At 42.6% G+C, this 22689-nt stretch overlaps 1 protein-coding gene across 1 annotated transcript; it reads right to left on the bottom strand.

Moving 5' to 3' along the window:
* Window positions 1-3214: 3214 nt before the first annotated feature.
* On the bottom strand, window positions 3215-22676 carry LOC140318081 (protein diaphanous homolog 1). Its single transcript, XM_072395701.1, has 10 exons — window positions 22574-22676; window positions 22350-22444; window positions 21826-21927; window positions 20981-21220; window positions 20529-20658; window positions 20135-20259; window positions 19861-20025; window positions 19312-19444; window positions 14264-14353; window positions 3215-5458 (listed from the first exon to the last, which is right to left on the bottom strand). The coding sequence occupies exons 3-10, from the start codon at window positions 21874-21876 to the stop codon at window positions 5283-5285; spliced, it is 1110 nt and encodes a 369-aa protein (XP_072251802.1). The 5' UTR covers window positions 21877-21927; window positions 22350-22444; window positions 22574-22676; the 3' UTR covers window positions 3215-5282.
* Between the last annotated feature and the right edge of the window lie 13 nt (window positions 22677-22689).

Genomic DNA, 22689 nt, shown 5'->3' with positions numbered 1-22689 from the left:
TAGGCTACATGTACTCATGCAAATGAGCCAAACAAACAACCGAGAGGAAGCGCACACAGCAGGCACGAGTCCAGAACACACACAGTCAGGTCGTCTGTTCTCTCCCGCTCCCACAAGGCTGTCAGCGGGAGCAAAGTCCGCAGCTTTTTAATCTGGAGACCTTCGCTTTTGTTTGTCAGTTAATCACTTCATCATGGCCAACTTCCCCTCCCATTTATCCAGTTTGTTTCAGCTTTCCATCTCCTTTCATCTGCCCTTCTATACATTCATCGTGTCATTCACTCTCGGACTCCCCCCCCCACCCTCGATCTCTATTCCAAACTTTTACTGCAACTCAAGCGCTCTTCTTCAGATTATGTCGACATGTTGCTGTATTTACACACCATGTAGGAAACCTGTTCGGAAGTCTTTTTTTTTCCCCCTGTGGAGGATTTCAAAAGCTCATCCTGTCCTGACATTCTTCTCCACCCCTCTCAGGACAACACACTTGTGCTGTAATGATTTCATTCAGAAGCAGATCATATTACCCACAGTGGACATGCAGTTTAGAAGCTCAACTCTGCATACAGGCAACGTATAAACTTAAATCCCTACAAGGTGTCGTGTTTCTCTGCAGATGGAAAAAGGCTAGAAGTCCACTTGATGAGGTGGAGGCCCTGAGGTCATGGAGGTTTCCTACAGAACTTTCACCAAGGAGATTTTTATTTTTTGAGGGCGGTGGGGGTGTAAAATGAATATATAGGGTGAAAAAAAAAAAAAAAAAAACTTTCATTTCAACAAGCCAACCACATTAGAAGGCTCCATTTTGACCCCATGGAATACGACGAATAAACATACACAATCAGAATCTCACATCTTTTGTTTTCACTCTACACAAAGTTAACTTTAACACACATTGATGCTGTAACACAAAGGCGTGTATCACTTTACCTTAAAACATCTAAAAGGGTTTCACTGCAACTAACTGAATACTTCTCAATTCACTCCTCCCTTCCCCTCCAAGCGTGGCCAGGACCTACAGAGATTTGTCCTCCTTGGGCTTCTGTACGGACATGGTGCTACACATGCAGCTTCTGTGGAAGAGCTTCTGTGGCTTGTAGTAGTTTCACATCAAAGAGAACCTCAATTTTGATTACTTTAATTCACTATTTGATGCTGTTGTTTAATAAAAGTTTTTATTGGTTCCACATAAAACAGCACAACCTGTTATTTCCTCCGTCTGCCTGTATATTGGTGAGTAACACAAAAGAAAAAAAAAAGCAGGTCCTTTGGGTCCTGAAGGTAAACGGATGAAGGCATTTCAGGCATTAAAAAAAAAAAAGAAGAGCCATTGCAACAGCCAAAGAAAGCTTTCTGAGGTGCAGTTTTATCACTGCGAGACAAATAATTTCAACAAGCCTGTGATTTGATGAACACGTGAAGAATGAAAAGCAGGACTGTGCTTCAATTAGGATCAGATGTGTAAGAATAACTGCCTCTTTGTGCGCTCCAAGAGATGGGAAGAGTGACAAAGGCCCAGGCGCGGATACAAAGAAATCATGGGAAAATATTTACCGTCTTCTTTAGTGTCGAGCCGGAGCCAATCCTGCCCTGTGGCTCCTGTGTGTGTGAGAGCCAAACGGAAGGTCATAAAGGATGAAAGGAAGCTGTGGCTTTCTGCTTAAATGAACAGAGCCAGCTAATGAGGTGAAAGGACTGCAGGTGAGGCCTGCATCGAGGAGTGCTATGAGAGAAGGAAGCCCAGGTCTCCGTGCGTTTGACCTGAAATGACTTCCAGAAACGGAACTCATTATTTTCTGAAAGACGCAGCATGTAGCAGATGCTCCGTTTAAAGTATAAAACAAGGTCATTTCATGCTGTTTAGTTCCTTTCCTTAAATTCACGAGCAAGAACACAAAAAGAATTTCCTTTGAAAGTGATCACAACTGCTGAATGCTTCCAAACTATGCTAACAATGACGCACTTTAGCGATAAACTTTTTCTTCAAACTTATTGCCTAATAAAAATCACGGACGGAATCTGGCCTTACTAAGACGGCAGAATTTATCATCTCCACTAGCAAACACTGACTTTTACGCAAAGAGAGCAATAGTTCATCTTTTCAGGTCGATTTAAATGGTCAGCACCAACTGTGAATGCAGGACAAGATTGATACGTTTTCTCTTTGTCTCGCATAAAAAGCAGATGTGCAGGTTTCTGTCTGAATGAGCTGCGGCCAAAAGGAACATCCTGTCGGTAAATTATTTAGAAGATGTGGAAGGAAAGACGCTCAAAGACATGTACCCAACATAGCAAAGCAGAGAAGGAAGTATGTGCAGCTATTTTAGCAAATGTGCATTTGTGTAGCCGTTATGATGAACGTTTTTGTACGAGAATGAATCTCCCAAAAAAGTTGGGACACTTTAAAATGGAAAGAAAAACAGACTGCAATGATTTCCAAATCTGATAAACCAATACATCAAAGTGAGGATGTGGAGACATCTCCGAGCATAAAGGAAGGGATGTTGGATGTAAATGATCTTTGGGCCCTCAGGCAGAGAAAAACAGCCAAGATTCAGAAATCCCTGCATGTGCCGAGGAACACGGGAGCCAATCAGGGCCAGTTAAAGGAGTGTCCAACAGAAATGCAGAGAAGGGGCAAAAATAGAAATAAAACAGCACAAGTCGTAAACAGCTTTCCACATTTTAGTGTGCGGACACACACGCACATTTACAGAAGAGGCATCATTCTGAATACTGGCAATCGATGTTGGAAAATGTCTCTGGAAACTCTGCAGTCATGGAAAATCCTGTGATTTATCAATAAAAATGACCAATTCCACTGTTTATTCATTCTTCTGCTTCTTTTTGGCTATAACATGACAGAATCGCAGACTGCAGCGACTGGCTGGTGTTTCCCCACACACTGTGTTTACATTAGAGCGAGAGGAGAGGAGAGGAGAGGAGAGGAGAGGAGAGGAGAGGAGAGGAGAGGAGAGGAGAGGAGAGGAGAGGAGAGGAGAGGAGAGGAGAGGAGAGGAGAGGAGAGGAGAGGAGAGGAGAGGAGAGGAGAGGAGAGGAGAGGAGAGGAGAGGAGAGGAGAGGAGAGGAGAGGAGAGGAGAGGAGAGGAGAACCACGAAGAAACAGGCTTCCAAATAACTTTACTTTGGCAAAAACACGGGGATGTTAAAGAGATACGACATGACCCAAGAATGACCCTGTAACAACATGACATTAGTTAAGACATCTTTAATGGTTCGGTGTAACAAACACAGCGACTCTGTGCATTATTCTGTATCTGTAAAGCAATGTTTGAAAGAAAAAAAACAACAAAAAACTCTAAAACAATCTCCATTCAAATACATTAAAATTATCATAAAAATCCACATAGAAAACAATCTCTTAAAAAGGAAAAACCATTATTGAACAAAAGGAATAACTCAAATCAGGACAAATATTCCAGTGATACTTTGATATCCTTTCCAGCAGCGACCTGCCTCTCTTTCACTTCCACTATCTGGCTCACAATCACCCGGTGACGTCTGCCTGAGCTCACAGGAAGGATATCGCAGACATAAGACAGCATTGGTGTCTGTGAAACACAACCATGACAAACCATGTGCAAGGTGCAGCATTTTGCTGGTAAGTTCACTTATTCTCAGTGTTTCTAGGTTAAAAGGAAGCACCAGCACGTGGTCAGAAAAAAAAGGGCTTTTAAACTGTCAATGCTTCCCTGTGATGGTGTTTAAGTGCCACTCCTAAAAAAATATTTCTATTAATGGGAGATGAAAAATCAGTGCTCTCGTTTGACATTCAATCAGCAGCCTCATCAAGCACCGATGGCTGGTACATCCTGGGACTCTCTGGGAAGCTGGGTGCACGCCGCACTGCTGGATTTGCATAGGAATGATTATTGCATGGAGCAGCTGACATCACCTCTCATACTTCCTGTCAGATATTACACCGCAGCATCATGGCAACATGTATGCTGATGGTTGCAAAACACAAATAGAAGCAAGGCCAGACATTCAGAGGCTGCTGTTGCAGTTCTGTGGGAGGGAGAGTGGGTGAGCAAACACACACACTTCTCTCAGCAGTTTCTGGGCTATTTTCCAGTGTGCTATATTCTCAGCAGAAAGACCACAATGCTATCATTTCTGACAGCATGGTTGGTACCATACAGTAATTACAGATGGCAATGCACACGCACTCAAACTTACACGCAGAAAGTCGATTGTGTGCACAAAACTAAATATAGGCAGCTAATTTCACTCAGATTTCACATACACAAAAACACACAGGCATGTAAACTGCCAGGCTACAGTATAGTTGTTTGGAAACACCCTTTTTTTTTGGTTGGACTCTCCCATCCTAATTTACTTCCCCATCGGGTGTACGAGAATAATTCTGCTCCCCAAGGAAAGAAGGTTTTCCACATATGACTTCTGAGGTTTGATAAGAAAACTTAAGACCAGTTTATGGTGTAAATGTTCCCCATTCTTCTATAAAATGTAAAACTAGATTCACCAGCGAATTAAATCCCTTCTCAGTAATAATAATAAAAAAAAAAAAACCCTGAAACACAAACCAAGGTGATGAGTGCTGTTAATAAGGTGGTCCACAAGCCTGGATGACAGGCTGGGCGACACAAGAGTGAAATGATAACACTGGTCTTCGATTGGTTGGCACGTTTTTTTCCATTGTGTACAGCAAAATGATTACAAACCGTAGTAAACAGTATCTAAAAGAAACAAACAAACCACGACGTTATATCTCATCTGTTTGAAGACAAAAACGGAGGAAGCACGAAGTGGGCGCGGCTTAAATATCCAGAGAGCACACTGAACCACCAGTGAGATTTGCCAGATTCCAGACATTCCCGGTCAAAGTTTGGGAATGACCAAAAAACTAAAGAAAACAGTGTGGCTCCCTCCTGAGTAGATCTTTGGAATAGTGCCCTTTTTATGAGTGATAGGTAAATGATGCATGAAGACAAACTGTGACATACAAAAAGACAAGAACATTTATGTGCATATGCTGAAGAAAGCAATTAAATCCTTATGACATTGGCAAAGCTCCAAATGTTGGTGGGAGCCACAAAGCACTTGAGGCTGAGGTGAGAGCCGTGCCCTCACACTCCCATCGCCATCCTACACTATCCTAAAAGAAGGTCCTCTTCATGACAAGCATAGAAAACTGCGGTAAACAAAAGTCTATGTGATATTGGCCCCTGGAATGCCTTAGAATAATATATCTGTGTTGAGTAGCACTGACTGTGAGGAAAATCTTTCTACCTTGAAACCTAATTTGACCGAGAGTGAGCAGCATCCAGCAGCTCCTCTAAGGACTCTGCTCTCTCCTGTTTAGGCTCCTCCTTCTCCGACTTTGCCTTCGCCTTACTCAACGAAGGCGTCTCTTCCTGCATCAGCTCTTTGGCCAGGATGTTGGTCACTGCTTGACCGGCTCGTCGGTTGTTACCTGAGGAAGAAAAGACCCAAAATGAGACAAACACACAAAGACAGCACGATAAATCAACCCATGCAGATGTGTCGGTGCCATGCAAGAAGGAAATTCTAAAAACAAAACAAGTCATTTAGTCAAACCTCACCGCATCACCAGCCGTATACTTAACATGTTCAACTGCAAATATAAAGCTTCAATGAGTTAACATAACGGCCACGAGGCAGCACACACACACACCAGTGTAACACAACACACACTATAGGTAAAGAACCTTCTTCTGGGGATAATAAAACACATGTGCATGCTCTGCCACAAATGGATGGGTGGTGTGACCCCGTATGTCTGGATTAGCACAATATCTGGAGCAACTCGATTGTCAGATTAAAGTCACTGATCTTTATGAATAGGAGAAAAATGAGGAAAGAAAATAGGACGCGAGAGACTTAGGGGGCAGAGAAAGTGGGACTGATGAGATGAAGGAATGGAGATAATGAGTGTAACAGCAAGAAGGGACAGAAAGGGGTGAGGCAGAGGGTGAGGCACCATGGAGAGCTGGATGATTCACACTGTGGGAAGATTAAAGACAGAGCGATGAATGACACTGAGACGGAGGGAGAGACTAAGTCAGAAAAGGAATAAGCTGTGAGGAATGACAAGAGAATGACAGAAATAAGCTGTAAAATGTATCATGAGTCACAGAGGAAGCAGTGAGGGGATGAGGTGCATGGAGATGCAAAGTGTGACGGATTGTGCCCCGAGGATGCTGCTGCTGCTGCTAGTCCTCTACCTGCTTATCGTTATTTCCTCTCCTCCTCCTCCCACACACAGCAGCATTATCACTTTTTCTCTCCTATTCCTCACCACTCTTTACTCTCCTGCGTAGGAGGACAGCTGTGCAGCAGCAGCAGCCATTTTGAATTATATAGGTCAGTGGGAGCTTGTGCTTGTGTGTTTGCTGTTATTTTATGCCTGGTGTACATTCAGGGCTCTTCACTCCTCAAGCTAAAGATACGTTATAAGAACAGGACAAACCTGTTAGAGAGATAGAGAAAAAAAACACAGTAAACCAACACAAACGCACATGCAAATGAGCCTTGATAACACAACAAACCAAGACTTGTCGCATGATTCAGAGGGTCAGAAAACACACAAAACGCACACAGAGATTTACCGAGCAGGTTTCCAGAATCAGCTGTGATAAAGACACAATCGAGTCTACAGAAAGAGAGGAGAGGGGAGATTTGTAGATTCAGGACTGAGTTCACAGCAGCTTTTCTGCAGTGGGATGTAATCTGAGTCTGAGCTGAACTGATCAGTTCCACAGCAGAGGTATCAAACCATCACTCTATGAGAGACAGATTTCCTCTTCATGAGCCCAACAGTCAGTGACAAGTTATCCCTCCATCTATTTTTGTCCCTCAAACCTCTCTCACTTATCAACTTACTAATTAGATATTATGCAAACGACCCAAAAACCTGGAGAGACGGCGTGAGTCACAGTGGGCATTATTATATGTGTATGTGCACTATGTAAAGCTTGTCCTACAAACTCAAACCTGCAGAGAATAGCTCCTCTCCTCTCTCATCCTCCTCCACTCCCTCTGGAGAGAGAAGACAGAGGGGGGAGAGGCAGGAGGATCAGAGGAGTTTGCATGGGAAAAAGATGGATTTGAACTGAAACCTGAACATTAAAGTAAAAAAAAATAAAAGGATAAGCAAATCCTCTCTTTAAAACACAGTTAAAATGTCACTGGGTTTCTCTGTAAAATATGGTGAGGCCTTGGCATTAGTCTGAAAAGCCTTTGATGTGTACAAATAAAACTCAACTGGAACGAAAAGATACAATCTTCAGCTTCCGGCGGAATAACATGATCAAACTGACATGTTTGCTAACTCACATTAGCAGATTAACTTATTTTTCAATACAGAAAATGATGTAAACGCCACGTAACGAGAAATATTCAGTTTGAACTGTCATGGAAAACCAAAATCTGTTATTGAATTTCTCATGCAACCGTGGAAAAGGCTGTGAAAGTTTTTTTTTTTTTAGAGCATCTTTTAGACAAGGAGAAGAGGCTGATAAAAACAGATGAAGCAAGCGACAGAGCAAATCTGAATGAAAAAAACTAAGTCAGATACTGAAACATTTTGAAAAGAAGTGAGTGTTTAGCTGTGACATAAACCCCTTGAGGAATGCTGTTCCAAACTCGAGTTCTCAGTCTCAATTAGAGGAGTATAAAGAGTGTATTTTGGCATCTGATTGTTTGGGGCTTTATAGACAAGAAGGGGACTTTGAACAGAGTTGCAGTAGTTCGAAGTGTGATGATGTTCTAGTTGCTGGTAGGATAATAGCAGGGTGTGTTTTAGCTGTGTTTTCCCAAGTGAAATAGTTGTACTGGACTACTGACTTAAGAGGTTTATCAGATTTCAACTGGCAGTCGAAAACACCACCTATAATTAGACTGAAATAAATTCAGTGACATTCAGCTGCTGATATCAGAATTACTGATTTTGAAATGTGAAAAGCAGAGACATGCGAGAGGTCTCCAGGCTTCATGGAAAAGTAAAGCTGTGTAGCGTAAGTATACCAATCATAAAACACGCAACTGAATATAAAGCCTGCTGGTGATAGTTCTGGATCTCAGCCTCTCTGCGGCTTCACTCGTGACCTTTTTGTTTCACTTCTTCTCTTAAAACCCATCCAAGTGGAGCACAGAAACCAATTCAGTGCCCCTCCACCACGTGGCACTGCAAACAGGAAAATCTCAGCATGTATGTTGAGTACAATTACTAGCTCTGATGGTGGCTAAACCATCCATGCACTTGGCATGAACACCAGTGGCTGCAGCACTGAGAAGCTGCTTATAGGGGCCGACTGTTGATGGTCCGTTTACTCCAGAGTGAGTGTGTTTGCATTCTGTAGGGTGGCTCGTAGCCCTCTGTGTAGTGGAAAAAAAAAATCATCTGTAACACATTACTCTCCAGAAGTAATGACTACCTGATGAAGGTAGGAACCCTTTGTTGTACAGTGTGTTGTTGCCCTTATAGGAGGAAAAACAGACAGAGAGAAAATTGAAAGAATTTACCAACAAACACGTGTGAAGATGAGAAGTACTCAGGAAATATTATTCATCAGATATTAGAACAATCTTATAGACATCAGATCTATATCTGACCAGTGAGCAGCTGCCTATATGCGTTCTGTTTATTGTACAGAGCCTGTAGCAGAGCCAAAGTCACATGACAACATGATGACGAGTCCACAATGGAGATAATAGTGTATTTGCAGATGTAGACAGACCCTCCAAATGCCTCCCACATAGCAGGGACTCATATCGCCCTCTTGAGGCTACAGTGAGCAGCACAGTGGTGCTCTACAGCAGAGGATTGTGGGAAATAGTGATGTCACCGAGCAGCTCTCCTGGCTGGTTGTCTGTAGGACAGTACTGATGTAAAAGCATGGAGCTGCTGAAACTGGGGGGGTGGGGGGGGCGTGTGGATGGACTGTGTCGTATGCGACTTCACTACTGTTTCAGTTATGCTTTGATTGCTTAGAGCTCTCCTTGAGGTCTTAATGATGATGATTTTTTTGTGTGACTGTATATATTGAGTTTCAGTGTTTGTGAACATCTGTGAAAGCACAGGTCCTCTGAGGGTGTTGTTTTCCATTTCTCTACAAGCAGACTGTCTGCAGGGCCGGCGTGTGCCTCTGTTGTTGCTATGCTCTTTAACTCTCCCTCTCTCTTGTAATTGGTGCTTTGTCAACTAGTTGCCTCTGTGATTGGTTGTTCCAGGAAGGGTCATGACCCAGCAGATGGATCTATAGAGTGTGTTTAGGCACATCATTCCTACACTTAAATTACTCGCACACAAAACACAAAATTGTCTGTATATTCACAAAATTAAAGTTAGAAACGGATCATAGACTGTGAAGCTGATAGTGTTGGATGCAAGGTTATTCATCCTCTGGAAGGACCTATGCATCGGTTTGGTTTCATGTATTGGTATGCAAACATCCATGTGTGCCTTTGTATTGGCACGCAAGCATCTGGCGTGTGTGCTTTGTGTTTAAGAGGGTGGTGGTAGACAGACGGAGGGTAGGACAGCTGAGGATCCCCCATGAGGCCTGTTCATTCCATACAAGCACAGGCGCACACACACACACTGTGAGCTGAGGTACAGGTCAAAGGTGAGGAGATATATGGCCCTCGCAGCCTCGTGGCAACCCATTCAGTCACACTGCTGTGACACAATGAGCACGGCAACACACTCAGTAGGTCGTCTTTTATCCAAGTAGTGACGTTTGCAGTCACTGCAGCTGTGAGGGGAGGAAAGAAAGAGGAGGGGACCCTCACATAAAGAAGGTTATTAAATACACAATAGTGATAAATGGTCCCCCAGACAAAAACAATAAAAAGGTACTATAATTACTCAAAAAAGGTTAGTGTTTTATTACTTCTATCTATTTATCTTTCTTCTGTCCTAAATGCAGATGACTACTCTAAAGTCACCCACTTCAACTAACTTGATCTGGAATTTGACTCATGACAACATTACAGAAGGAGAGCTCACTCAGTGATTTGGCAGAAAAAAAACCAAAACAATCTCAAATCTTGCCCTAATGTGTATATTAAAAGGAGCAGATTTGTCAGCTGTACATAGGTGTGAAAGCATGCTGGCTTTGAACCTCACTCTCAAGCAGCAACAGAGTGCAAAGATGACTGGAAATGTTATGCCTGTGTTATCATTCCACTTCTTGAACAATGACGGGCAACTTCTCACCTCACCTTCGAGCATAAAGTGCTGAAATGATTCCACTAATCTCTTAAACACCAGTTGTCCAGGCCAAATGTTTACACTGCTCCATGGCCGAGTGTTTCACACCTCTCTTAGGAGCTTTCAGCAGTAGACAGACGTGACGATACTCAGCTGCTACTCCTGTGGACAGTGTATTCTGACACCTTTACATCATTGTCTGAATCAGGGTTTTAAGCAACTTGTGCTGCAGTAGCTCGTATGCGAGGTTGGATCGCACAACCATCTTTGGTCCCTGATGTGCATCAGTGAGCCCTGGGGACAGATCATCGTGTCTCTGGTTAATCAGTTGTCCTTCCTTATTTCTCTTTTGGTAGACACCGACTGCTGTAGACAGAACAACCAAAGATGTTCTGACCCAGCCATCACAATCTGGCCCTATTGATATAGCTGAGATCTTAACACTCCAACACATCAACTTTAAGAAGTGACTGCTCAGAGGCTGCCTGATACACCCCTTGGCCGAGTGCCATTGTAACAACACAGACTGGACTACCAACTCCCTTTCTCAGTGGTTTTGATGCTGTCACTGACATATGTGCAACAAAACTTTGGATATAAAGAAGCACATGTTGAGCAGCAACATCCCTCTATGACACTGAAAAAATGATAACACTCAACTGGATTATGCTGCACCAAATTCCAACATATGCCTTAGCGTTGATGCACCCTCATACCGTCACAGACACCGGCTTTTGCAGCCTGTACAGATAACAATCAGAATGGTCTTTCTCCCCTCTGAACCAAAAGTCCCTTTGTGCCAAAAGCAGGTGAAACATTGACACAGAACAAGTGTCCACTGTCTCTTACATTTCTGAATAAGGAGTCAGGCTGTGCTGAGTGACAGTTTTTCAACTTACTTCTGAGTCATTGTGGCTTTATTGATGATGGAGGCACAACGGTTTCTAATGCAGTAGTTTTGGTCTTTGCCTTTACGCGGCGAGATGTCCCCAGACTTGATTCACCTTTAGACATTTTTTATGCACTGTTGGTGTGGAAAGACCAAAGTTCTTTACAATTTAGCAGTGAGAAATATGACTCTCTGATGGACTTTGGCACAAACTGCACACACAGCCCACCCTTGCTTGGAAACAGTATTCGTTTGGTGGACGCTCCTTTTAGAACACATATTGACCCGGTCATGTGTCACATATTATTCAGATGAGCGCATCTTTTAGAATGGTTTACTTTGATATTTCATGAACTTTTCTGTCCTCCTTTGCCAATTTCCCAACTTGCTGTCATCAAATTCTAGATGTGTCTACACTTTTTTAAAATTTTCTTTATAAATACGCTGGTCAGGGAGCCGTCTTAGTTAAATAAATGTTCATTGGTATTGCTGCAATAAGAACTAATTTCCGAAATTTTCTGGAAATGAGGTTTGTAAAAAAGTAATTACATTGAGATATCAAGCAGTTTAATGCAGACTGGGATCGTTCAAATGAATGTGCGTTGGGAGTTTTTTGACTCATTAGATGGCGTCTGATTGTTAATTACTCTGTGTGCAACAGGCTAATTCACATACGCCTCCCAAGCCAGGACTAATGCACACTACTTTCTCACCTGTGTCATGTGTGAAAGTACAAAGGCGGCATGGTAGATCAAATACATTCTGCTGCCAATACGCCTCTGAGTCAGCAAGGGAGGTTGTAACAGAGTCTATGTATGGAAGGGAGCCGCCTTTGTAGAACACGCCACTCAAACCGACAAACTTAGCTGATTCCACGATGCCGCTTGTTGTGTGTTCACAAAAACTGAAGCAGGGTTGAGCCGCCTCTAATCTTGCAGTTGTGACTCACAGAGGAACAGCAGCAGGCTAAAGAGGAAGTCTATTTTCCTCTATAAGCTACAAACGGTATATGAACAGGGCTACTGGTTTCAATTAATAGTGCTTCAACTGCAGCGATCAAAATGCTTTTGATCATCATCTGGTTTAAATCCCTCCCTGGTGACTGTCATGTCACATCATGCGAGGTTGGGAAAGATGACAAATCTCATCTGACCAAAACTATTCGCTATCAATTCTCAGTCTCAGATCTCTCAACCTCAGAAATAACCCTCAGCATTAATAATACTCTCCATGTGTACATGATCTGGATATATGAATGTTTTTATCCTGCTAAACAAGTCCACCCGTCGCCTGAATGGTGCCAGATATTTATCAAAATGAACCAGAGTCAGGATGTGCTGCCTCCTACTTCAGCTCCACTAAATTAAGCCCTCCGACTCAACCACAGTCACACACACACACGCGTGTGCATACAAACAACAGGACTTTTGGCCTCTCCTGACTGTAAGAACCAAAGAGGATGACAGGAGAGGAGCAGCCTTTAAACCTCAGGGGAAAAAAATACAAACTTCAAACCAACATGGCCCAAACAGCGTGGCTTCACACCCTTTACACTGACCACGGAAAACCCTGAACTTTGGCAAAAGGAACACAGAGATAACACTGTGGTGTAGGAGAGAAGACGGGCAGGCATGTAGCAGGGATGTGATGCATAAAGCATCGGCTTTCCTACCACATTCAAGTATGTGCGGTAAGGAAAAAGCCATTTCTCCCCGTTTCTCTCACACACGATCAGGTATTTCCTGTTACGAGTGTGGGGTGGCCAAAAAGTATTATGGACGACTGAATCTGCCCTACATTGGGCTACATTCTTTCATCTCGGCTTTTGGTTCTCCCCCCCAGTTACCCCCTCACTGTTTCAGATAGTTTAAGCCTGAGCTGTTTGTTAGTTAAGGGTTTTCCTCACTAAGGGCCACGGCAGCAGTTTCACTGCAGTTGCAGAATCACACTCAGTGATCTTTTTAAAATCCATTTATCAATTAAATAACAAAAAGAGAAGGACTTCAAATAAAAAAAAAAAGAGACTAAAAGGAGGAAAGAAAACAGTGCAGTCTACCTTCTGTCTCTGAACTACTCCACTCTGGAGCCCCGCTTCACATCTGGTTTCTATTAAGGGAGGGATTGGGTTGCACACACTCTTCCACAACCTTTCTTATGTGCAAATGGAGAACCCACACAAGAATGCATGTGAATAAACACACACAGGGTCTCTCTCGCTTTCTCACTTCCAATTATTGGGCATGGGACACTTTCCTACTAACACCAGGAATCATGTTACAAAGTTATTGCCCTAACAGCTCGCATACTCACTTTACTTTTCATGGTCCTACCAGGAGGCCATATCATAGACAAAACGTGCTGTGTGTAATGGAGTGTACACAGGAAACGGAGAACAGAGCAAATGTGCAAAGCTTCAAATGAATCAATTAAAAGTGAAAGATGAATGAGACTGAGGGATGCTGTTGTTAATGAATATACAGTATTTTGGGAAGAAATACACTGAAAATCCATTCCAGACAAATTCACAGAGCAGAATATATATAGATATCTATCATACTTCCACTATGAGTAACTGGTGGTTTGTGGGACTCTTTAGCTCTTACTAAAGCCAAGATTTGTTGTTCAGTGTGGAATGCTTGAATGCTTCTTATTTTCTTCCAACTATAAACACTTGTGACATGTTATATGCTTTTCTCAATCACCGATCCCATTTTGATCTGCCTACATGTACTGTTTGATCCACCTTGTACATTGAAATTTCTCTTACTCTTTCCTATTCCATGACCACACCCTGGTCAGTTGTTCCTCTCAGTATCTCACTGTCCACACCCACTCATGCCACCCTCTTTTGTTGTTGTTGTGCCAGCCTTTGATGGCATTGGCTTTGCTCCCAGTAACCACAGACCAAAAATAACGCCACAGCTCAAAGCCTCTGATGCATTCAACAGAGATGAAAAACCATAAACAAATCTGTAGAGACAGAGTGGAAGAGGGAGAAGGAATAAATACGTCTCATGTGCTACATGTGTTTCTGTCTAGAAGGCATAACACACATGTGTAAGAAAAAACTGACATCTGTAACTGAAGTGAGACATGAAAGTTTAAAACATCTGCATGTTTTGGGAGGATTTACTGCTCTGCTTCTGTAGGAGTACCTGCTTGCCGTGGTCCTCTCTTTCTCCTGAAAGCAGCACCGGACTGCAGCGCCTCCAGCAGGCCATCCATGATACCGGTCTCATCACCCTCTGTGAAAGGCATCAAAGCAAAATGTCAGCAATGCATCAACAAACATCAACATGTGGAGTCACATTTAAACTTCTGTTTATAACACAACACAACACACACACACCATGTCATCTGAATAACCCTATTATCATATTTATCACCAGTCTGACATTATTTTCTTTCCCAACAGCAAAGGAGGTATTGGAAGTTAAACTAAATTCAGAAGCTATCCTTACCTCTGATTTGCCAGCACACACACACACACACACACACACACAAAGTGAGGATATATACTGACACGTGGCCAAGTTGACAACTTAACTACATTAACCTACATAAGCAGTGACCCAGTTTAGCTACGGTCAATGCTCAGGGCGAGACGAGAATTGAACTTAAAGAAGGTAACCTCTTTAACACACAAACACACATCATTTGGAAAGACACACCCATGGAAACCGAGCACTAAAAAAAACAATCAAATGAGTAATTGTGGATTATACTTAGATGGGCACTGACTGGAAATGTATCTCGAGTCTCTGGATGTTTGCTCGTACAGTTTGTACGGCTGGTCTCTGAGTATGTTTCTGTTTACATCTAGATTCTCTGCACAGCCTCAGCATCTGATCACCATAAACAGAAAGGTGTTCCAGACCAAGTGGGATACCCAGTGTTGTCATGACTACGCAGTGGGCAGGATTCAGTGGCACAACTCAGCACTTAGGCAGATGGTTTTAATTATTCCCTTTTTGAACCCGAATAGAGACAGAGGGGTCTGGAAAGGGGGCAGTAGGGCCGGGGGTTAAAGGTTTATGCCATCACCTTCCCAACCCCCAAACACAAACAGCACATGTTCTGCTCACACACACACAAACACACACACACACTACATTTAATCCTGCAGTAAGCCATGAAACAGATGGCATGTGGTCTCGCCTGTCATGTCTGAGAAAGTCTCTGACACACTCCCCAAGCCTTTCATGGCTCACATACACCTCTCAATGTTCATACACTAGAACTGCACAAACAGACCAGAATAATGAGACGACATGGGTTTTTCCTCTTCCGGCGAAACACATTTGGCATTTTTCCAGTAACACTAATCACACGGATGGCTTAAAACACCGGTGGAAGCACTACAAACACACAAGCCTATATTAGAAAATGTACTAGAGGCGGTAGACGGACCAAACAATGAACGAGCTGTGCACTAAACAGTCATTTTTATCCAAGTGAAAACCAGACTAAATCGGAAAATTCCTTGAGGCTATGTTCTCTGTAGTATACACAATCAGCTCTGGAGTGTTTTTGTGCAGTTGTTGCTGATGGCAAATCTTTTAAATGAAGCTTTCACGCAAAAGGAAGTCCTACAAAGTTCTCGTTTGCAAGAAATAACAAGGCTACTGTGGATAAACTTTCACTTGCTGGAGATCATGTGCCAATGGTTGCTTTCTGTGGTGTTACTACAGAAGCAGTGTGTGGAAAAACAGTGCAGTATCACTGCTTTCATAGCAATTAAGAGGATGATGCTCTTAAAATGCATTTCATTAACTTATAATCAGTAAGTAATCACCTCTCTAACAGCAGAGGTTTGGTGGTCTGAACATTCAGGTGTAAGTTGACACAATGCTAGGTAGAAAAGACAGCAGCAGGGATCTTAGGGAGTTCACTGTTGCCGTCCATCAACTTGGGGAGAATTATAAAAGCATTTCCAAACTGTTTGGAGTCCATCACTCTAAAGAAAAAGATTTTTCACAAGTGAAAGAGTTGCCAACCTTCCCTGGACTGGGAGTTCACTTTGAACAAACAAGACCAAAGTGGAGACAACTGGTCATAATGAACTCCACCTCAGCTGAGAAATATACAGAAACAGCAGCTGATCAGCACAAACACCTCATACCAACTGTCAAGCACGGTGGTGGAGGGGTGATGATCTGGGCTGGGCTGTTTTACTGCCACAGGACCCGGACACTTTGCGGTCCTTGAGTTGATCATGAATTCTCTGTATAGCAGAGTCAAATGTGAAGCCACCTGTCTGATAGCGAAAGCTTGGGCAAAATGTGGTAATTTAACAGGACAAATGATCCCAAACACAGCAGCAAATCTATGACAGCATTTCAGAAAAATAAATGACTGAAGGTGTTGCAATGGTTCAGTCAAAGTCCAGACCTCAACCTGACTGACAGGCTGTGGCGAGACCTTAAGTGAGCTGTTAAGTTACTGCGGCTAAAAGTGGCTCCACAAGCTACTAAATCATGGTTTAGTTTTTCACAGACTGCTTCTGCGTAATATTTTTTAAACGAATGACAGTGTTGTTCTAAGACTGAGTGGGGGAAAAGTAATCTCTGTTATCGTGTCCAGATATGAATAACCTTAGGTTTGAAAGATGGGGAGTACTTTCTGTTTCACTTATTAATTTGGACAACCAATCAATAATGAAAAAAAACACAAACAGTGGGAGTAAAATTAGACTTAACTGTGAGTAGAACAGACAGACACACAGGCGTCACACACACAAATAGAATAGTGCATGGCACAAACAGCAAAGCACTAACTGCTGCACCTAAGAAGATGAGACGGATTAATTAGTGCAATAGCATTAGATGTTGAGCTTTTAAAGTTGTCCACACAGAGCTGATCTACCTTAATGCTCACACAGACACGTGGAACACACCAACTCACAAAGAGAGACAGATGGCACACAATCTTGTGTGGGGCGATAGCTCCCCTGCTGGATGTTCACACAATAATATGTTAGAATATGAATGGAAAAAAAACAATTCAAGGGAGAGGAGAAACGGCAAAAACAGAAACATAATATATGAAAGAGAAACGGTGAGTGGGGCTCTGTGGGCAGGACTTTTATTTCTCTAATGTGCCATTATTCTATCTCTCTTTAACAGTTGCCTGGTGTGAGACATCAGGCTACGCAGGCTTATCCCATTTCATCCTCTTATACTCGTGCCTTTCTCCTCCTCTTACCCCCTTTTCTATAAGACCACAACACAGTCTAATCCACGACAGAGCATCTGCTGCCTTACTCTCTTCCACCCCCTCCCCTCCCCCACACAATTCTCCCACTTGCTTCTTCTGTGGAGCATGAGCACTCCCAGTGGCAGTTCCCATACCAGCATCTGGAGGTGCTTAAATCACACATGCACACGCCCTTTAACACAAAGATGAGAACACAGCCTCACAAACTCTATTACAGACACCACTGACACCTAGCTGTGGAGATGAGGCATAGTAGCTGTCCTTAGATAGGCTTCTCACAGCCAGAATTGGATTTCTTAGTTCAGAATTGGGCTGCATTTGTCAGATCTAATTAGGGTAAACATCTCACTTGATCACAGATGGTGAATGTGAACTTTTCATCATGACAGAGGACTCAGAACCTAATATTTTATGGGAGCTAAATAACAGCAAGTAAAAACACAATGATTAAATAACTGAAATGTGCAATGAGAAATAACCTTCAAGGCTCTCAGAAGAATGAGCCATTCACAGTAACAACCATCACATGCTTAAAACATGTGCACACTTCACAGAGTCTGACTCAGGCAGGAATGACGAGGTCACAAACTGCAAACACACAGTGACCTTCCAGGGTTTGATAAATACACGTGATTCATTGGATTCATGAGATAGTAAGAGTATGTGGAGGATGGACAGAGTGGTGAGAGATAGAAAAAAAAAAAAAAAAGGGAAGCAGGAGGATGTTAATGTGCAAAAGAACACCTGCTGAAAACACGCTTTGTTTAACAGCCTTTCAGCATGAGGGTTATAAACAAATACTGGACAAAGACCAGGTCTGTGTATGCCAGATTTGTGTGTAGGTGGATTCAAATAGGGGTGTTGAATGACTCCAGGCTACAGTCAAATATGCCACCTGTATGTAAATGATCTCTATCCAACAAACTCACACACGCACGCACGCAAACCTCGAAGCACTCTTAAGTTCCATATGTGCATGCCTCCAGAGGCTGAACATGAAATTCAACTAGTTTATACTGCCTGCCACAAACGCTTCATACTTTCAACACAGATACAAAATCTCCCGAGTGGGGCCTCGGTTTCTTTTAAATGCCTTTTACGTGAGGAGGGAGAGAGAGAGAGAGAGAGTGGGAGTGAGGGAATAAAAGCGAGAAAGAGAGAAGAGGAGATGCCAGCTGGAACATGTACCAATGGGAGAAAGGCCAAAATGACTTTTTGTAAAACTTTCACAAAACGCACACACACACACTTTTCAGCAAACACAATGTTTCTCCAACACATGGGCACAGCAAAACAGAAACAGTCGCAAGAAAAGATCATTTGTAACATAAGCACACATGGAATGCACTGAGGCTGAGGAAAACTTTGACCATGGAACAGTGGAGTCTCTGGAGAACCCAAGTGGAGCCAGAGAAAGGAGGAATGCACTGAAAGTAGGTCACGGTCTGAGGGAAAAGGGGGGAAAAAATGTCTGTGTGCATAAATGTGTGTCTGGAAGGCAGGATTTGAGTGCAAACTCGGCGTATACGGGGATGAGAAAGTAGTCAGGGATATAAATTACATTGGACAATATGCTACAGGCCTTTCTGTATGAAATCGTCTCAAATTAGACGAGGGAATATGCATTTGCCGATAAAGAGAATAAAGCGTTTTTCTCAGTTCCCTTTTCTGAAGAAAGAAAAAAGAAAGTCCCCCATTCTCCAGAGGCGTGAAAAGAGGTCAAGCGGTTTATTGCATACATCTTCCTTGTTTCCAGTTTATGTGAAGCTTCATTGATACCAGCTTACTTCAGAGCAGGTCATCAACATTAGATTAACTGTGGTCTATAAATACTGATGGGCTGATCTTTCACACACACACACACAAATATTCCACTGAAGAGTGGACTCTGACTGCCCCCAACAGGAGTCTGAGGGAAATACAAAGTGAGGCACGTAAAGGGAAGGTTTTTTCCTGCCACACAAAGGTAAAGAGAGGCAACTGTGACCTGCGTTGATGTCCAGCAGCTGGCTCTTCTTGCGTTTCTCCTCCTTCTCCTTCTCTGCTTTTTCTCTTGCCAGCTTGGCCCTCTTGATCTTTTCTTCAGACTCCTTCCTCTTCTGATTATCTTTCACTGCTTGCTGTGGGTAGAAGAGGTGGGGAAATAAGAAAACATCTTGGTGTTTGGAGTATGAAAGGGATTCATAATGAACGTGACGGATTTCTGCACATGTTCAAAAGCAGAAATCTGCTTTGTTGCAGGTAAAACAAGTCATCACACCCCACCCAAAACAGCCCACTGACTTATAAAAACTGACACTGTCAGTGGAGCCACTTTCATTATTATGGCAATACAAACAGGTGTACAGGCACCTGCTTTTTTCATCTTGTACATTTAATTTCCAACTGTTTTCCCCACTCAACTCAAGCTGTGTGTTTATCCTTGTTTACGATGTGGAAAGATATATTTCAGGGTGACCAGGAAGCACTGAAAGCATGATCACATCTTCATTCGTTCACTCACATCACATACAAACAAACGCACAGGAGAACACACCTGGAACATGTTTTTAAAGGTGTTCAGGTCTCCGAAGAATTCCTCCACAGACATTTTCCTTGGGTCAAAGACAAAATATTCTCCCAGATCATTGTAATGCTTCTCCATGTTCTTGTGCATCAAATCCAGCTTCTCATACTGTTCATGGGCCTGGGTCACAAAACTGTAATGACGTGTTGTTAAGGTACATAGAACTTGTACTGTATCTTTGTATTTAACATTTCCCAAAAACAGTTTTCATCAAGAAAAAGCAGTAAGTGGATAAAGAGGATATAGACATCTTTTCCACAAAGAGGTCGTTGTCATTTTGTGGAGGAGGGAAAGTTTCCAGATCTTTCTCCAAGTTCTTGATGTGACGGCCCATGAGTTCCAGATTCTTCTGAAGTGTCTCTGCAGAAACTGCCAAAAGACAAGAAGAAGAACGTTAACGTCGCTGCAAGTCTACATACAAGACATGAAACTGCAAAAAAGATAGCAAACAGATGATGGATATCCTGTTATCTATGTATGTACGTCTTTTGTGTACATTTCCATGGGAAAAGTTGGGCTGTACAGTTGCGTAACGGTTGTTCATGTTTGTTTCCTGACTTGAGAAGACACTCTTGTACAAGAGATTCTAAATTCCAGGTGTAATGGATGGACTGTACAATGCAATAGATGCTGTATACCTCTGCTGGCCTTTTCCACGTGAATGAGCTCATCGGGAAAGCTCATGATTTCGGGATACTTCTCCTGGCACACATCGGCAAGAAAATGGAGCAGCGTCTGCTTCAGATCAGCTGATTTGGTGTCACGCAGCTGATGGAAAGAAGAATTGATTTTAAAAATGGAAACGGCAGTCAGACAAACATTACATCATGTCTGCATGTACTGTGTCTCACTAATCTGTCAATGTTGACCTTTCAGAGTGTCTATCGGGATGCAACATAACTCGCATATATATCTGAATCTTTTTTTTTTTCATTATGAAAATCATACAAAAACATGTGAGAGACAATCTAAAATGCTGCTATTGATAAACTAGCTCTGTGTGCTATTATTTCCATTTAACGAGTCATATGTTATGTGAATCTGAAGCCAGGCAGGACCGGCCCTGGCTACTGAAAAAGCTGTAAGTCACCTTGCACAGGTATGATATTGAGAAGCCGAATGCATTTCCATTGCGGGAGCCAGAATTCATATAGTTTCCAACAAGGAGGGTGATCTGCAGCAGCTTGGAGAAGTTCTCACTTTTCCTGAGCTCCTCACAGGCCGCTGTCACAGACACCACATCTGGCTTGATGTTGTTCAGCTGCTCCTCAAACTGCATCTTGAACTGGATGGCTTGAAGCCGGGGCATCAACCGCTTCACGCTGGACATCTGGAGAAACAAGAGGATGGAGGATTGTAGATTTTGTGTGTGCGTGAGGGGGATTTCATCCATTACTCACACTTCCACGTTGCCAGTGTTTAACAACAAGAGGACAGTCTGTGTCTAACACACTGACAGCAATGCAACTATCAACATTTTCTACACCTCATTTGATGTCACACCAATTTGCCTGCAAACTTTGTGATTACTCATCCTCCAGTTATCTTAGAAATGTAACTACATTTCCATCTAAATACATGTGCATGCCAACATAATCTGTTATTTAGCAAAAAGTTCCACTTGTACTGTACAGTGACTATTGGCTTATTCTTAGCATTAATTTCAGGGTAATCACTTCAACAATGAAGTTTTTTAAGGAGTGTTTCAGCTGCTGTTTGACAGATGATAGCATAATCTAATATGTCTGCAGTCAATTCCAAGAGTAGCTTGCGATATGCTGTCAAAAGGAACTCTTGACAAAGATATATTCTATTCATGGTTATGGTCCTTTGTGCAATTTGAGCACCTGAAAAATATGCTTTTGGCAGAAAGCACAACTCAACGACTTACTGCACCTACACAGAACCGTGATCAGACTTATTCAGTCTTCTTACCACTACTCCAAATTGCTCAGCCTCGGCCAAATCATCGTATTCATCCTTCATCTCTCCCAGAATGCTCAGCTGCTCTGGTGCAGGCAGTTGTTTGATCAGGTTCTACGTGGAATAAACGGGAACATTTTCATTACAGACAGGATCAGGAGACATTCGTATGAGTCTAAAGCGACTATTTCACCCAGACACTGTCCGCATAAAAAAAGACTTCCTGACCCTTTAAACGAATATCCATGAATGATACCTCCTTCGATGAAAAGTGCAAAAATCATGGGTTCCTACGTAACTGATCAATGTCATATTGTGCAATAAATTTGTATGTACAATTTGTAAAAAACAATGTAAAAAACTTTATGTAAAATAAAGGTTCAATGAAATGAAACAAAATGCCCCACTGCTGAGGGACCCAGCAAAGGAGCTGAGACTGTAATCCTTTATAGAGTAAAGGTCAAGTTAACAGTGTCCTGTAAAATAATAGAACAAAGGCAGAACTTGTTCTGTGTGCTCTGATCTGAATGTGGTACCTGAATCAACGACTCAGTGAGGATCTTGTCATTGACCTGCAGGACGGCATTTTTGATCTCTTCGTAAGGGAGACGGAACGACCCCAGGAAGATGGCTGCGTGAACCAAAGAGAATCAACAGCAGAACTCACTAGAACCCGCTTCATTGTTCAAATGTCAAAGTGTAGCTTATACCCACAAAAAGCAACATGACAGAGATGCTGCTATCGGTTAAGTTGACTTACAGAGGTTCTGTGAAGATTTGCCGTCAAGAACCTTCAGCTCTTTCACTTTCTTCTTCTGCACCTGCTTCTTTTCATCTCCACCGTCCTGCTCTTTTTTAGCTGGTGAGGAGGACAGA

This window comes from Leuresthes tenuis, unplaced genomic scaffold (genome assembly GCF_036924035.1).
Source record: "Leuresthes tenuis unplaced genomic scaffold, fLeuTen1.0.hap1 SCAF_11, whole genome shotgun sequence".
NCBI classification, from domain to species: Eukaryota; Metazoa; Chordata; class Actinopteri; order Atheriniformes; family Atherinopsidae; genus Leuresthes; species Leuresthes tenuis.
The sequence above is the reverse complement of the archived record's forward strand: the minus strand, read 5'-3'. Positions and strand labels throughout refer to the sequence as shown.